At 38.4% G+C, this 19,075-nt stretch overlaps 1 protein-coding gene across 1 annotated transcript in view; it reads right to left on the bottom strand.

Annotated features, from left to right (window-relative positions):
- cdkal1 (CDK5 regulatory subunit associated protein 1-like 1) overlaps positions 1-19,075 on the bottom strand; it is a 259,922-nt gene that overhangs the window by 100,706 nt on the left and 140,141 nt on the right. The window contains exons 9-10 of the mRNA XM_085422313.1: positions 13,395-13,561; positions 2,242-2,387 (exon numbers count right to left, since the gene is read on the bottom strand). Of these exons, the coding sequence (XP_085278439.1) occupies positions 2,242-2,387; positions 13,395-13,561 (313 nt within the window). The remainder of the gene's footprint in view (positions 1-2,241; positions 2,388-13,394; positions 13,562-19,075) is intronic.

Here is a 19,075-nt window from a genome sequence, read left to right as displayed (position 1 = left end):
GGCTTATACATGACGCAGTTACTGCTGCAGTAAATGAAAATGATCAAATTATATCAAATTATAATGAAACAAGGTCTTCAACTTTACAAAAAAAGAATACAAGTAAAGAAATATATAGATATATCTATATATATCTGAATATTATTGGAGTGAACACATGTCGATCCTGAGATTAGGCCTTACTTGTGCTTGCTTTTTCCTCCCTTCTCATCTTTGAAACTCTCACAATAACAAACTGGAATCATGTGTTGTATATTCATGTGTTTACATATTTCCTACATGCCAAACAACTCAGGCTAAAGAAAATGTAGGTTATGATGTGGTAAGAGCAATAACATGCCAGCGTATTAAAAATATGTTCTAATAGCAAGCATTCTAGGGCATATCTAGAATACATACTGATTTTCCCATGAATCTCTTCATTATATATTATCATAGCGCCAGTTTTATGTTTATTCACCCCTCTGACATGCGCTGCCATCAGTGCTCATGCTCAAACTCTATGACAGATTATCTTCGATATATTGAAAGATTAATTGTGCATCTTTCTGGCAATGTCAGAGGTCACATCAGTGCATTATGTGGTTATATTTAATCCATGTCAGAGATGTACACATTTCTCTTGAAATCTGTGTGAGGAGGTCACACTGTGTATTTGCTAAAGGAACATTTGCTTTAGTGCAAAGTATGCCAGGAATCTGGTCTCAACCATTCAAATGGTGCTGCAGCCAGTAAATTCTGAGTTGGAAATGCTTAACCTTGTAAAGCGATGTCGTTTCAAATGAGAGCTTACAGAAAGAGAGTCGTACAGTAAAGAAAAAGGACATGAAGAAAAGAACAGATCAGTGCTGCTATTCAAATATGTACATTTTTCAGCTAAAAGAAAAGTATGGTTTGTAAAAGCCTCACATTTATGAGCCATAGCAACAATAATCACATCCATTAATGGCATCAGTACACTGTTGGAGGCTGACATGCACACTGGGGTGTGTCCGTGTATACAGGTTCACGCCTGGATTTCTGCCCGCATTTTCAGAAACGCTTTATACTACGTTTTCTCTCTTTTTTTAAAAACCCCACTGCTGTGCTAAACTGCTGTGTGTGAACAGCAAGTGAAGAGTGCCAAACAGACGGGAGAGATATTTTACATATTAGAACAATACATTAAAAACATACATAAATGGACCATATAGTGGAAAACCAGGTCTAAGGTAAATGAGTAAAGATCCAAGTGTTAATGGTGTTTTAGCTGTTCAGCAGATATCCATCCACTTGTGTTAAACACCTAGGGCCTGATCAATAAATTTGTAGTGTAAGTCAACGTGTGCATGTTACTTTATACTGGTTGTTGTTCTCCATCCTCCACAATACTACTGAATTATAGAGGAAGGATAACATTCTCTGTTGCCTGGCAGAGATGTCATTGGCCAGTGGTGATGTCAAAGAGAGATAATAGCACATCTAGGCCTATGAAGCAAATCATCCAAACCTAAGAGACACTAAAGTGATGCGGTACTGCTTGGAAAATGTGCCTTAAATATTTCAGTAGGATAATTAAGGCAATATAAGGAATCTGAGCACAAAGATGGGCAGACAACAGTTTGCATAACCAAAAACAGTTCATCAACTCTCAGCTAAAAAGCAATGATCCATTTTAAATTGTATCTATACCTTAAAGGAAGTATAAGGAAGGAAGTGTAGAAAGAGAGCAGCATTGCTAGCCAAAAAGAAAGATGTTCTCCCAACACCTATGAGCTGTTCTGATAACTTACGACAGCGGTCCCCAACCTTTTTTGCGCCACAGATCAGTTTATGTCCAACAATACTTTCACGGACCAGCCTTTACGGTGACACGGATGAATACAACTTAATAAAACCAGTACCGGTACCCAAAACAAAATGGAGATTTATTCATAACACACAGAAAAAGACCCAGGGAAACAGAGTCAATGATAAAAAGGATGAAAAAATAACGCTAAAACTCCTGAAAACCATGAATTTCACACCCGAGCCTCAAGTCTCCCACCCCGGTACCGGTCCATGGCCCAGGGACTGCTGACTTACGACACACTGTTCCTGTTCAAGTATATAATGAGTAACAAGTGAGGAGGAGAGTGTGTGTATCCCTATGAAGGTGAAAGTTTTAATATGTCCCGAGTTTGTAGTTGTAGTCACATGCTTATATATGCATTTGCACTCATAGACATAATCAGTCAACTGGGAGTCCATATACTGCCTTACCTTTCTTTAAGGAAGTCTACCACTCGTTTGAAGTCGTCAATGCAATATTCTCTCTTCATATCCATCAGTACGCTATCAGAGGCTGACTGCACGGGAACGTGGAGGAAGGCATAGACGCGTGGATGATTCAAAATCTTGGCCATCTCCTAATGACACAAATGGGAAAACATTAAGGAGGTAACATTATTATAACATGCTGATTTTTGAATGTTTCATTTGTAAGTGTGACTCTATTAGTGATTGTGGATATGCTATAACACAGCAGTGGATTTCTAACAAGTTGGGATACACACAGAACAGGTCACCATTCTCTCACAGCGCTAACAAAGAAAGCGAGCTCACGTCCACACCTCCGCATCGCCAATTAACCCATCATGCAGCTACACGAACATACAAACTTCACAGAACATAATGTCCATTAATTATTGATTTCATGACACAGATCAACACCTTAAAAACTAAAACGTGCAAAAGGAGAAAAACAGGAAATGTGAAGGCTCACTGAAGCTTCTGGTGAATGATAGCCGCTGGCTTTGAATAAAATAAAAGTGCCATTAACATTCCTGTCTCTTCCTGCACTCTTTTCACTCCTGCACTCCTTTCAGAGCTTCTACAATACACAGCTTACATCCTATATTTATTTATTTTTTTTGTATTTTTCCTTTTCATATCGGAAATTTAAAGTCCTAAGAGTCAAGGTTGCTCCAGTAGGGCTTCTTTATGTCTGGAAAGTCAAGAGCTTTTACTGAAGAATGCAGGTCCTATTTTCAGATCAAAGCAGATTCAGAAGATTCTTCATTTGATTTTATTTCAATAAAAACCCTCTATCCGACAAATCAAAAGAATATTTCAGCCAATACACAAGGCTAAGTCCACAATCTTATATGAGAAATGGTGGGGAAAAAAATTTAATTGGGGGGAAAACACCCAAAAGAGTACTTTGGGTGTCAAATAATTTTGCTAAGCTAAATTAAAACCATTGTTTCTATGCACAAACATGTATTTACATGAATTTGAAAAACTGAATTCACCAGGAGCAACACTCAAGTATAACATGCACCCCAACTCTAATACTTTTAAGAACACTGCAGTTAAATGCACTACAGTAATTAGGGGACTTTGCAAGGTTTTTTTTCTTCTTTTCTTCTCACTTTTAATTTCCTCAGTAATAGAACTGGAGAGAACACAGATGTCAGATTTTTCTGATGGACATAATCAGGATGCTATCATCACCATGCTAATCACCATAAGAAGGCGAAAAAGAAAAGGAGAGGGGAGGAAGAAATGATTTAATGATTTCCTACAAGAACGTACTGATTGCAGTCCGTCTTCTCAATTAAGATCTATTGTAGAATGTGCTCGCCTTCTTACGCAGACATTAAAGCATATGTGTGCATGAACACACACGGGCACAGCTCAGTATCAGCGCCACGGGGGGTTGACCGCTGCAAGCTCCAAATTAGAAAGAATTAATTTGGTTGGAAAATGGAGCTTGATTGGTGACAGAAATCAGGCTACTGCATGTATCTGTAAGTGGGTGAGTTAGTGTGTAAAAGAAAAACCATGAAAAAGAACATGCATTTATGTGTTTTTAAATGTATTATGAACCAGAGTAAATAGCAGAGTGATGGATTCATAGTGCCTCTATTTCTAAGTGTAGATGCTTTATTGTGTATACTTCAAATTTCTGCTGTGAAGCTATTTTAGAGTCCACAACCATCAATGGCACCAGAAGAAAGAAGCAAAAAGTACATGCAAAGCCTAAAAAAAGGGATATTCCACATAAAATGTGATGAATTAATTTTGTACTACAATAATAAAATATACTTCAAATGGTAAGGTTCTGTTGTTGTAATAGATTTTAAATACTAATGTAGACGTACTACTATTGCAACAATGTATCTACATGGAAAACGTGGGCCTTTCTAAAGTGTAACCTTTTACCTCTGACTGTCTCTTCTATTATTAAGTTACAATCCTCTAATGTGGTTTTCCTGGCAAGTAGAAGTGACCTATAAGATCTAATGATGGCTAGCAGGGAGAGGGTATTTATTAATGCACACTTGTGTGCTTTGAAGAAATATATGTGTAGTAATGAGTTTCTTTTGAATCAGAATAAAAAAAACTTTAATAACCACTAAGGAAATTAGCAATTATTAAAGGGTTATAGCTGCTCCAAGACAATAACGGTAACAGACTGAACTAATTAAATAATACAATATATTACAAAGTTTGCAAAATATATACAAATAACTCTAACCTGTAAAACCTTGTCATTTGTTATTTTACTGTAGAGCATGTGTAAAAGGGTGTAGCTACTGCAGTGTGTACTGTGCATTAGATGGAGGAGCTGTAAAGGGAGATGATGAGATGAAAAGTCGCACTACATTCAGTCTTCATGCCTACTATCTATCCCGGAGCTTCCCCTAAATTAACAGTATTGCCAATTACCAAAATCACTCTTTATGTCTCTGTAATGATTAGTTCACCAGTATGTAAAACACTTTAATCAAAATTATATGTTTTAATGTTGAAATATAATTATTGTTTCTATGCACGAATTTTCAAATTTGCTCTTCTACAAAAAGTAGTTGGAAAAAAATGTTAAGAACATTATTATTTTTGGATTAAGATGCCAAATTATTCTTATTTAATTGCATTCCTGAACAGGAAAACAGTTGTTTTAATGGCTGAGCGTTATGCTTGGTTAATTTCTGACTTTTCAGAGGAATCTAGGATGTCGGCTGAAATGCGGGTATGAAAATGTGAATTTGGCTCGTGTTTTTATGACAGCTAGTTAAGTACATTTGTTAAGAGTATGCGTATATGTATGTAGCTGGGTGTCAACACAGTTTCAGGAGACTTCCCTCACATGGATCATTTGTCATGCACTTGACTGTATAATAGAGATCTGCAAATGATGTTGCAAATCCCAGAAGACTTGAGGATCTTTAATATTTCACAGCTACCAATACTAAATGTCAAAGTGTAAATGATGCTGTGTAAAAAATGGTTTTTAAAAAACAATATGATATTCAATAACTACGTGCTGCCTTGATATTGATCATCTTTAGAGTTGTGATAGTTTTCAGATCAAAGCAAAGCTTTGTTTTCTTTATGCAGGAATATTGCAGTTCAAGTCTGTACTGAAGTTTTTATACCTCACTCCCTGTAGAAGTGACACACTCCTAATTTGCATGTTGGCTTCATTTGTCGACACACCATTTCAACGTGGCTTTAATTGCTTCTACCATGGCGATGATGTTGTCTTCCAAAAGGTTTGCTTTTCTCTTAATATTCCCGACTACACCCTCATTTATCCTGGTGTCATGTGAGGGTAAAAAGGATGTGCCATTAACTTTAGTTTGAGATTTATCAATCACATATGCTCAAGTTACAATCTGGGATCCTTCAAATGTGCCCAAGCAAGGTTTTATGATCAGTCAACTGTAAGCTTTTTTGTGTATTTATATATTTATAAATCAGCCTTGACCAATACCGTTTTTGTTCTTTAACCCAACAGGTCTTCATCTGCAAAAAAACAGTCTTTTCATCTCTGGTTGATCAGCGCAAATAGACACACGAACACAGAAAATATCGAGTTAAGCGAATTAGCTCAAAGGATCTGATATCGCCCCCCCTCAAATCAGATCTCACTTAAAAGAAAAGAAAAGAAAACATATGTGGGGGGAGAGGTGATGAAAGTCGATTTAGCTCCAAGCAGCCTCAGCACGTGACTACAGACGTTTCACAACAATTTCCCAGAAAATATGCTTACTCTAAACTTTGTGCTTTTCCGTTTCTTTTGTTTGTGTATCTTTTTCCTCATCCTTTTCATCATTCACTCTCCCTTCTTTTTTGTGTTTGGCGCTTAAAACACGTGATAGTCATGTTTTGAATACTGCGGGTTTCAAAAATGAATGTTTCTTACTTTCTCTCTAAGCAGGCTGCTGAAAGTCAGGGTCAACTTTGAATCAAGTCATCTCTGTATAGCTTGTGACTGCAAATATGTTATTAATCAAGCACATCGCACAAAAATGAAATAAATTCTAAACTCTGCAACCCAAAAGAAATCGACCTTAACTTTCCAAGTGAAATTCGGTTGAATTTAAACATTTGAGAAAAACATACATGGTCAAACGGGCCAAAGGGGATCAGTTCAATGTAATTTGGTCTCCTCGGGGCAGCGGGATGTTGTATGCGTTATTCATTGCACAGCTTAGAGGAGACACAAAGAGTCAGATGTGTTTAACCGTGAGTGTTTTTTAGGGAGCACTAACTGAACGCGTCCTACACATATTCAAAAATGAGAGCTTACTTATTCACTAATAGCAACATTATGTTTGACACTTCGGAAAATAACAGTAACACTTTAAGACTCACTCAAACACAGTTCAAACTACACAAAAAATTCTCAATGTTGTTGTTCAGAAATAAAGAAGCACCGACTCACAAGCATAAAGCCAGAAGAAAAATGAAAAATGGCCAATGAAGAGACAAAATCTTCTACAGTTATCTTTGCAGCAAAAAGGTTCAAGTAATAAATGTGAAAAAATACATGCTTTACTTGTTATTTGTGCCGTCTTATCATTTGAAATTGGACAGAATCCTTTAAAACTCAAAGCTTTGAAAGATGAAATCAATTCATACATTCAGATTACCTGGACCTCTAAAAACACATATCTTTTAATATCATGTGTCACCCAGTGAAGTCTGTAGAGAAATCTTTTCCCAGGACAAGTCAGTATTTGTGTGTACATGACCAAGCACAACCACACTTCAGAAAGTGAAATAGACATTTTAAACACTTCAAGCTGTGCTTGATTTTCCTTGGCATCTATACCAAGCTTGCTGCACACCTCTTAGAATGAAATGCATTGCACGGTTAAAGGTGAATTGGGTGTATGTGTAGAATTTGTCATGTGCAAGTGTTTTCTGTGACTGTGACAAACTTTGTTTTTAAGGGGACATGCACAACAAGTCACTCAAAAATACAACTAAACTACAGTCTAAAGGCGCAACAGAGGCACATCCGAATAGCTTTGCTGTGAGCTTTCATTTGGTTTAGTTCCTCACACAAAATGCTACATTAGGCCTCTAATGTGAAGAGGCTCCCAAAGGCTTCATTAAAATGAAAATGGATTGAGAGGGTGTTTCTATACAGCTGCCCTTGAGCCCGGGCAAGAGACGGTTGTGGCTGTGTTTCTGTGAACGGGTGTCTAGTGTATAATCATTAGTGTATGTATGGGACAGACCTTTTGCTGTGCTACAGCTATTTGGTAGTTTATCAGGGCACACAGGGGAATGCTTCTGATAAGTGATAAAAGTGGGAGGGAAAAAAATAAAAATAAAAAGCAACCAAATAAAATGAAATATGAACTAAAATTACCATATTTTTCGGACCATAAGGCGCACCCGGATTATAAGGGGCGATCGTGGCTCACGGTTTGGGAGTTCGTCTTGTAATCGGAAGGTTGCCGGTTCGAGCCCCGGCTCGGACAGTCTCGGTCGTTGTGTCCTTGGGCAAGACACTTCACCTACCCCCTACTGGTGATGGCCAGAGGGGCCGATGGCGCGATATGGCAGCCTCGCTTCTGTCAGTCTACCCCAGGGCAGCTGTGGCTACAACTGTAGCTGCCTCCACCAGTGTGTGAATGTGAGAGTGAATGAATAGTGGAATTGTAAAGCGCTTTGAGGGGCTCGAAAAGTGCTATACAAATGCAATCCATTATTATTATTTAAGCGAAACAAAACAGCCAGATAAGTCAAACTTTACTCAACTCATTCTTCTTGCTTCCTCCACTTTCGTACCATCGATCCATTAATGTTGAATTCTCTCGCAGCTGCTCTGTTCACATGTTGTTGCAGTATATTATTGACTAACCTCTGATTGTGGATGGATTATCTCAGTTGTTCTCCTGACTGAAGTTTGGTCTGTTTACAGCAGCCTGTCACGTTAACTTCTATCGGAAAAAACTTAGCATTCATCCTCCAGCTTTACTGTGTTTTTGTTATGCTAACATAGCTGTGTCGCTAGCGATCACATAACACATCATTACGGTAGCCGTAATGCTCCGACAATCCATCAAGCGGTGCGGCTTCGTAGCTTGCCGAAGTCGCACTAAAACATTTTTTTTGACCGATTTTTTAGCGCCGTGTTCCACATAAAATCAGTTTGAGGTCAGTAAGCACAACCAGAATTAATACATAAGGCGCACTGTCGATTTTGGAGAAAATTAAAGGATTTTAAGTGCACCTTATAGTACGGACAACACGGTAAGTGCAATGAGGAGTGAAAGAAGCCATTTACGTCCACTGTGAGCGACCATCTTTGAACAGAGGCGGTGGTTTACGACACCAACTGTCTGCCATCTATAATCCAGTTTTGAGATCCCTTCCCAGACGCCTTAACGCCCACTCACATCCTGGGCCATCTGACCTCAGGAAATCACATGATAGGGTGGGGCCAGGTTTCATAATGAGCTCACCCAAAACCCTGGCTGATTGTGACCCACACCCATTTTCACACCTCGGCTCATGTGATTAGATAGAGGATCATCAGGGGGTCCTTTGTCCGTCTTTGGGGGGGAAACTCCCACTGTGTTTAAATCTGGGACTCCCCACCAGTTGACCCCTTTAGAACTGAAGAAGCTTCTCGGATGAGAGGTGAAACGTCTTCAAGCAACTCCTTGAAGCTCCTTAGACTACGATGACCTGGATGACTGAGAACCTTCACAGACACGGTAAGTGCAATGTGACACAGCATAAGAAAACCACACAAAAGTCCAAAATTTTTGTTTTTACTTTATGTTTCCTTAAACTTTCAAAAGTTCGAGATGAACATATAAACACACGTGCAATCAATCTGTAGTTTGATTGGGGTTTTTTTTTCAACTTGATGTCAGACTGTGTCCTCTCTTTGAATTACTGTTGTTAGTAACAATGTATATAGATAAACAGAGACTTGTAGCATGTTCGTGAATAACATCTCATGTGAAAAAACTCCACTGGGTTATCAAGAAACTGTTGATCGATCACAATCCACACGGCATTATCACCAAAGGCCAAAGTTGGAAAATTCACTGGCATCACTAAGGGAGCAGATTTCACTGGTTGACTACCTACACGGAGACTATTTTCACACCTCATTTGCCATTTCTAGTATAGATTATTATAAATCGCCCACACATAAAGGCTCACAGAAACACATCCACACTTATCTGCACACACACACACACACACACACACACACACACACACACACACACACACACACACACACACACACACACACACACAGGTCAGATGTGGCTGTACTGTGGACAGACGGACAGATTCAGAGATGGGTAGATGGGGAAAAAGATGCTACACTCCAAAATATAAAAACTGAAGAGGGGGGGGGAAATGAGGAGAGAGAAAAACAAAAAGTGGCACTGTAGAGATATTTTTACGTGAAGCTACTCAAAAACGAAGCACTGATAGCACAATGCAATCAACTAAAATGTCAGGGAGAGGTGGCCCGTGAGAGCAGATTGGGCCTTTAACTGCTCCAATCAGCAAATGGTTCTACTGGCCTGTCTACATCTGTCAAGAAAAACAGGCTGCACATAGGAAGAAATTGTGTGCTCTTGTGTGACAAAAGGAGACAGTGCAGACACGTTGATCTGTGAGTATTTGTGAGAGAGGGTGATCTTTAAAGGGGTAGTGGAGAAGTTACTTGGCCTTTTCAGCTTCAATCACAGCCATTCGGTATGATGCCATTATATAAGTACTAGCGTTCTTCAAAAGAAGAGACAGCAGGACATCATTCAGCCTTTAAGATGAACGATAAAAATACTCTGGAGACTCGGCCTTCTTCATCGCCACGCCATTGACGTGATTACCATCATCACGACTTCAATTGGAGAAAATAGACAAAAGAGGTTATGGACGAGTAATTAGGAGAAGAAAAAACTAAAAGCAAAAGGTGAAGGGAAAAAGATTAAAAGCGTCAAAAGGAGAAAATGAAGAGCTATACTGAAAAAGAAGGAGCTGCAAGAGGAAGCAAAGAAAGAAGGAAAAACTGAGGAAGGAAGCTCGCAAAGACTTTCAAAAGACTTTTTTCTTAATGACTGTCAGTACGCCCTTATTTATGAGTAGGACTGCAAAAAAGGGGAAAAAAGGACAGTGTGGAAAGGGTAGCAGACAAGAGGGGGGAAAAGGATGGATACGAAAGGGTACATAGGGAACAAGAGCAACACAAGACAATGATAAGTTAAAGAAGACCATCTTTCCTTATGTAGGTTAATTGGGTGAGGAATTAAAGCAAAAAATATATAATTCAATCCAACACATGGACATTAACAATAAAAAGGGCTGCTAGCATATGAAATTATTCTTAATACACACACACACACACACACACACACACACACACACACACCAAGTGACTGTGTCTTCCAAGTGTGTTTCTAATTATCAGTTAATTGTTATTCCCTATCATTAGGAGGGTGGGTTTTTAATTGTAATGTAGCCAAGCAGAAAGCCTACCTATACATGTGGGGGACAATTAGCCACCTCCATTAACCCCTGGTTAATTACAACCTCTATAGCTGCTTCCCACAGCACTTTTCCCACTGCTTTTTACCCCTCGTCTCTATCCCCAGGCCTTCATCCCCTTACTTTTTTACATTTCTGCCCTCATTTCATTAATCAGTGATCCCAATCATCTTTGATTGTTTGATTCAAAGTATCTGTTATGAATTTATTTTTTAAAGAAAAAAGGAAGAAAAAAAAAGTTCTGTCATTTGCTTTTTCAAGGTTACCATTACCCAGTTCATCCTCTATTTCATCCACTGACATGTTTCTCCTCTCCTTTTTCAAACCAACTGTTTTTAATCAGGGCTGAAATTATGAATGCAAACAGGCAACCAGAGCAAGAATAATAGGACTGAAAAATAAGCCAGAAATTAAATCTATCAAGGTCAGCAATCACGTTTAATATAACATTAAAATATTAACTAGAATTTGTACAAAAGGTCCCACTTCCTTGAGTTTTATCCCTGTCATTGAAGCAAAAGTTCACGTGTGATTTTATTCCCAGCAGAACATTGCTTAATAAGAATTGTGACATTGTGTAGGAAGTGTTCAAACACCTCAGTTTTAAGGAAAGAGAGGTTTTCCGATCATTAACTCATTGTCCCAGTAAAGGATTTTAAGAGTGCAGTACATTACCTTCTATCATGTTTTGCAGATAATTTGTACAAAAATCACAATGTGACCAAAACAGAACAAACCAAGAAAAACAAGGAAGTTGCTTTTCAATCTAAGTGGCTGAAAAGTAACTTCCTTTGAGATAAAGTAATCAATAAATAAAGATTAAAAGACTCAAGTCGCAAAAGAGCTGTCAAAAGCAGGCCACAGAGGATGAGCGGTGTATCTATAGCACTTCTCAGGAGCCTTAACACGGGCAAACACTTACGGTGGGTTAAGATAGACCTGCAACGTACAGTAGAGGAGCAGATGAACAGGAAGGAAGATGCAAAATATCAATTTATCAAACACATACTGACAATGATGTCTCAAGTCACACCTACTATGCTGGATCAACACCATGGTAGGCGATGAAGTGAACTAGCACAGCACAAGCATGACACTCATCGTCGCAACACGATGCTCACCATTATGCTATCTGCTTATTATATCGATATTTTGATGGCTGTAAGGTAGGTTTAGATGTTTCAAAAGAATGAAGCATCCATGCATGTTTAGATCATATGACTAAAAGCAAACGATGTCACACCCTTTCTTGCACTACTTTATAGCAGGTTTGCACAGACCATCAGTTTTCTTGGTGTTTCATCACATACTCAGTCCAAATGTATCCAGTTTTTATATTCTTCTCATTACCAACAATGCAAGATTTAGGTTTAACAAAATATTCTATTTCCCAGAAAATCTTGACACCACCAGCTGCCATATAGCAGTGAAAAAGTCCGACTGAATAACAGCTCGCTCCCCTAGCTGAGACTTTCTTAATGACCTGACTGCAGGACCTCGGGGTAAAAATGCAACACGCTTTACCTTCTCTCACAAAATTGAAACAGGGAGCTGATAACGGTTGTTAAACGCACTCATCTGGCAAATTATAACTTCAACCCTTTTCCATTATTGGTTTATTTTCAGAGTGATGGCACAGTGATGATCTGTCAATGGTGATCTGTCAATGTCAAAAGGCAACTTGCTCTTTTTCACATTTCTCTGGCAATGACATAAAAAAAGAGCAGACTACAAATCCCCACAGCAGCAAATTTTACAGGAATACCAAATGAAGTAGAGAAAGTCTTAATTGATGGCAAAACCCTGATGTAAATTTACAAGTCTAACTTTAATTAACCAATTAATAATCTAATTAACTATTTCACAGACTCCTGAAGTTTGCTAGAGAGTGAATAATAATGAAATAATTGAAAAGAAAATGAACTGGTTGCAACAAACAATGGACCAGGAAACAACATGTTGGCATGTGTCATCTATCCAGATAATCTGAACAATGGAAGAACTTTTTTTTAAAAACACACATTGCAATCCTTTGCACTCAATACATGAATATGTTATTTAAAAAGAGGCACGACTGTCAGTTCATGAAAACCGATAGAATAAAATAATGTGTTGTGTCTCCAACACAAGTTAATTTTTTTAAAAAAGGGGGTAAGGCAGAAAAAGATTTAAATGGCAGAAAATTCATGTCTCACAGACATGCAAATACACAAAGAAGTCAGGGCTAGAGATCGAGAGAGAAAATAGAGAGGGGTAACAATGCCCATTGTTCCATTAGAAAAGACAATAATGATTGATAAAATGAGGTTACTAAAGAGGACACAATGGTCCTTAATTGACTCATTAGGGAAAGAAGAGAATGAACTAATCAGCAGAGAATGAGTGCTGCAGCTAAACTGCTTGGTAAGCAAAACAGAAAGGCTTTTACTTTATTAAATCTAGGCAAAGCAATATTGTTTGTTCACAGAAAGAGCCCGTCAGGAGAAAAACAAAGCAGGTAAAAAGGAAGTGTGTGGAGTGTCTCGGTGTTTTACTTTTATTAATACCGATGCATTATTATATTTGATAGGACTCGTGGGTGAAATTGGGGAGGTGCTTGTGTGTACTGCGCATACCTCTAGGTGTTCCAGGATATATGGTGGATTCGTCATCCCCAGCCTTAGCATGGCACCTTCGGGAATCTCCTCCACCAGTCTCCACAGCAGCGTGGGCAGGTCTGTCCCTATGTCTCTACCGTAAGCACCGGTGTCCTCACTGGTCAACCAGATCTCGCACACTCCCTCTACAAAGGCACGCACATATAAACATGCTCATTAACCATAGTAAATTCATTAATTCATATGAAGTAACAGCCACCAATAACCACCATCAATAATCAAAGCAGGCTGCGTATTAGTTCCCAAGTGGGAACAGTTTACAGTGACTGTGGGTACTGTTGTACTTAAGGGAATCTCATGTTAACATTTCACTAATTTGATTAAAAATAACCTTACCTACTGAAGGTAATGAATGAAAAACATGTAGGCTGAAACCTGAGGGAGATATTTGACTGTTAAATTAACTGAATCAAGCATTCCACTTTAGAGTTAATGTTTAGCTTGTGTGTGCGTGTGTTAAAATATCTTTTTCCTGTTTAACGACTTAGTTAAAATTATCCATGCTGCTTGTGCTAGGAGGATTTCGCTCTCCTCCACCACGTATTATCCAAAGTTGATTTTAGCGCTACATATTTGAAACTTTCAAAACTGGCTAATTTGAGGTCAGAAGTTTGCTGATAGCATTCTGCAAACTGCTTCACGGTCCTATTTTTGACATCCATACAGCCCGTTATGGCTGTCTGCTTAAAATAAGTCCAATTAACAATTACCGTCTGTGCTCCTGACTAATGAGTAACACCTGAAAAAGCTTTAAAATGCCCTTCGTAAAACTCTCTCCTGCTCTCGTAGCTATAATTCTCTGCGGGAGTCTCCTCACATCACATTATTTTCTTCTTCTTTAAGCAACTGTCAGAATAAACGTAAAAGTTGGTTTTTACTCTGTTTTACTTCCTTCTTCATCTGTTATTAGAAATACTAATGTAAATAGTTATGACAGCCAAGCTCAAGCTCCAAAGGTTCCATGTCATTATCTCACCTTCTCTCAGGTATCATTATTTCACTGCCACTCTGAAGCTTTTGTTGTCATTGCTTATATATGCCAGGTCTTTGATAGAAACCCCATTTATGACAGTCACTGACAAGTATTAAAAATACCAGTGTTGTAAACATGGATTGCAGGAATGTGAAGGTCAAATTCAGCAAGAGGGGGTGATCAACTGGCTTCATGCTAAATTAGAGCAACGCTCAGCGCTAGAGCTTAATGAGTGTCATTTGACTGCAGGTCCGGAAATGGCTGAGTGTCTGTTTAAGCTATGTGTTAAGACATATTATATCACACAGGCACACATAAACACATTTGCACTTGCAGGGGGACAAGTATTAGGAACACACACGCAAATGCACACAACCATCATTATCATTAGCTGTGCAGAGACAGACAGAAAGATGCATGTGGTCATACCGTTTGGCTAATTGGACAGTGTGTGTGTATAGAGGTGAGCATGGGCCAGATAGATTAAAAATGATGACGGTGTAATTGTCTGGAGTCGAATTAAAGCATTTCCAGAGCTCATCGTCGACATTAAGAAGCACTAATGATTTCTGTCGCCAGCCGCGTCTAAAATCGCAATCAAATGCATCCATCAATCACACATGCTTAAATCACATCAGGCCAGCATGCACACTGTATAAGAATATATCAAGATAGCTTCAGTGTGCAATTAATCCGATGCATATTTCACCTTCGGACAATATTTAATAATAACCTAGTTCATTAAACTCCCTATCATTATTTAATTCATTCAATTTATTATGCTTAGAAAGTACGTTTTTAAGCAACGTGTCTCCTCACAGGCATAAGACCTTCCCGTCTGCTGCTGGCCACCAGACATCTTCAAACCACCCCAGAGGTTGAGCATATCTCATATAGACGTGTTATCTTCTAATATTAATTTGTAATGGTGTTTATTTACTGCAGTATTTACTGTATTTATTTAATTTGTCACATTCCCATCTTTTAAAGGTAAAGAAAAGCATTGATAGCAATTCCATGGACAGCTCAAATCAGCTTGTTTAGGCTCAGTAATACCAATGTCACTACCAAGTCAAGGACCTTGACTGCATCATCTACATACCAGTAATGACCAAAACCAGCACAATAACACTGTCCTTTTCAGCTTAACTGTTGCAGAAAGACACTGACCAAATGATGGCCTCATTCACAGCCAAACGTACTTTGAAATGACCTCTGAGCTAAATTGCTTCCTTCCAAAACAACATTCTTGTGATTCCAGTCCAATAATGCTGTACAAATAGTAAGCATATATATTGTTTGCTGTGAAATATTTCTGAATCCCCTGTTAATTATGTTTTGAGCAGGGTGATGCTTTGCAAAAGTCTCTTATGTTTACTCAAGGCCACAGCCATGCACAGATCTCCAGCTCAACTCAATAACCTACCCAGTAATTTGCCCTTTTGGCTTGCTTCTCGGTTCTTTTGTGTCAGGTGTGCCAACGGTGTTATTGTTGGCCAAATACAGAGAGGAGGCAGCTATTAGGAAATGCCTGCCCTTCTGTACCTGGTCTTATACAAGCTGCACATCTGCTTCCTCTGCTTTTGTTTACGTGTAGTGACGAGAGGTCACAGTGGTAAAGGGCTGACAATTGTCTCCTGTCAAGATGGTGCAAAAAAGTCACGATGTCTGTCAGGAGACATTTGTGAACCTAATAGCACATTAGCCATTGCTTTTCATAATGTACTTGAAAATGATTTATATACAGTACACCTAATTGCCATGATTATATTATCTGGCTGCGAGTGGTTTTACTTCAATAAATACTTTCTGGTAAGTAGAAAGTATGTACACTGCTGAATGGTTTAGGAAATACTGTTCTGAGCACATTTTGGCCTCTGATACCATTGAGAAATATGAATATTGATCATGTACTATCATTGTTTTTTTTTTTTTGTTTTGTTTTTTTTAAATATGGGAAGATGAATCCCATGCAACAAAGTCAGGAGGGACACATTTCCACTGTGCTTTGGCCTGTGTGTGTTGACATTACACATTAACATTTGACCCAAGTCCTTTTTCCAACCACTTTATGATGTAGTTTGATGTCAGAGCAGTTCCAAACACGGGTGGGTTTTCCTAAACGCTATTAACATTCACTTCATCCTGACAAAGCATAGCACAGACAGGGGAGTGAAAAAGCATGTCAGGATTTTAAAAAGTCCTGATATGCAAAACAAAATCAAACAAAGGTAAAACAAAACACTCAGTGAGATAGATCTGCACTTATGACCGCATTCCCAAACCTACAAGCTGAGAGAGAAAGCTTGACCACAGAGGAAACAGTTGCACGCATGTCCAAGTTCCATTCGTCTTTGTCCAAGAACAACACCATCAGTGCGCCTGAATAAACCATACAAAGCCATCATCACACCCGGTCTCGGTCAAATACTTGTTTGCTGTGTCTGGGTTTGCTTTTATGGACAAGTTTTCATTTTAGACTAAATGTAATGAGGACATTTCTATACTTGCAATTATATTTTGGCTCTTATCCTCACAATATGAAAGGTGCTTTCTAGACACAGATTCTTCCCCATTAATCTGACAGCACCTCATAGTGTCAGCTGTATGCCTGAATGCAGCACTTGTTCAACTTTTTCATTAAAGTCAAAATGGACATCTTGCAATGGTACGGTGCTACGGTCTAGGACCGTACCATGTTGCATCTTTCAACATGGTACGGTCTGCAGGCACTCTGTAACAAGTATTTGCCCCCTTCCTAATTTCCTAGTGTTTTGCTTATTTCTCACACTTACGTGTTTCAGATCATCAAAAAAATGTTAATATCAGACAAAAATAACCAAAGTAAATAGAAAACGCAGTTTTTAAATGATGATTTCATTGATTAAGGGGGAACAGTTATCCAAACCGCACTGGTCCTGTGTGAAAAAGTAATTGCCCCTCTTGTTAAATCATGAATTAACTAATTTTTTGGGAAAGTTGAGCTCAGTTTCACTAAACACACTCAGGCCTAATTACTGGCAGACCTGATGAATCAAGAAATCACTTAAATAGAACCTGTCTGACAAAGTAAAGCAGGCTAAATGATCCCAAAAAGTAACAAAGTCACTGAAATATCAGTCTGGAAAGGTTAACAAAGCAATTTCTATTTATTTTCTTTGGGACTCCAGTGAACCACAGTGAGATTCATTATACAAAAATGGAGAAAACTTGGAACAGTAGTGAAGATTCCCACGAGTGACCGGCTGACAAAAATTACTCAAAGAGCATATTGATGAGTCGTCCAAGAGGTCAAAAAAGAACCAAGAACAACTTTAAAGAACCACAGGCTTGACATGTCTCAGTTAAGGTCAGAGTTCATGATTCAACAATGAGAAAGAGACTGGGCAAAAATGGCATCCATGTTTCAAGGAGAAAACCACTGCTGTCCAAAAGGAACACAAAGGCTCATCTCATATTTGCCAGAAAAACATCTTGATGATCCCCCCTAAGATATCTGGAAATATATTCTGTGGACTGACGAGACAAAACTTTTTGGTTTGAGTGGCGTTACATTTGGCATGAAAGTAACACAGAAATGGAACATCATACCAACAGTAAAATGGTGGTGGTAGTGTGGTGGTCTAGGGCTGTTTTGCTATCTCATGACCTGGAAGACTAAACAGAACAATGAATTCTGATCTCTACCAAAACATCCTGAAGGAGAATATCTGGCCATCTGTTCGTGACCTCAAGTTAACATGCACTTTGGTTCTGCAGCAGCACAATGATCCAAAACACACCAGAAAGTCCACCCCTGAATGGTTTAAGAAAAAAACGAATGAAGACTTTGGAGTGGCCTAGTCAAAGCCCTGACTTGAGTCTGATTGACATGTTTCACAGCATTAACAATGTGGCTAAATTACAAAAATTCTTCAAAGATGAGTGGGCCAAAAATCCTCCACAGGGTTGTAAAAGACTCATGGCCAGTTATCACAGTTGTTGCTACTAAGGGTGGCCCAACCAGTTATTAGGATTAGGGAGCAATCACTTTTCCACACAGGGTCATGTAGGTTTGGATTTTTTTCCACTTAATCATAAACACCTTCATTTAATTATTTCCATGACAGGCCTGTTTCTGTTCAGCTTCCATACTTTTTAGAAGTACATGTAATAGTCATGTTGTCATGTAAGACGTATATGTAATAATCAAAGAGGCTGGATGCTTTCCAGTGTGTCCACACTGTAATGTAAAATTACTAGTATTTCCAAACAGAATAAACTATAACACAATTACATATCTGCTATATTTACAATCAAAATAACACAGAAATGATGAAGAAATTTCATTTATTCCTATTGTAAGGTTAAAACTGTTGTATTTTTTGCAAAAATATGTTATAGTTAATAGGTATTATCTGAATACTAATTTTGAAAATATGTACATAAGCACACTTCCTTTCCAAAACAAAAACATAATGATACAAACAATGATGCAAATCTGAACATGTTTAGATTTTCTTGCATTGTTACGGTTGAAGCAGTGGTCAAATGACACTGATTAAACACTTTTGACTAATTAACACTGTGAAAACTGGAAAATAGCATCAAACTGTCCAAGCGTAAAAAATGTGTTATTCTAAGCAAAAAGGAGTTTTCTATCCCTCAAGCTGTTTATAGGACATAG

The sequence above is a fragment of the Rhamphochromis longiceps genome, linkage group LG11 (genome assembly GCF_057381845.1).
Source record: "Rhamphochromis longiceps isolate RC_006_pf linkage group LG11, R_longiceps_female_GT1.1, whole genome shotgun sequence".
In the NCBI taxonomy this organism is placed as follows: domain Eukaryota; kingdom Metazoa; phylum Chordata; class Actinopteri; order Cichliformes; family Cichlidae; genus Rhamphochromis; species Rhamphochromis longiceps.
This window is presented reverse-complemented; position numbering and strand designations above follow the sequence as displayed.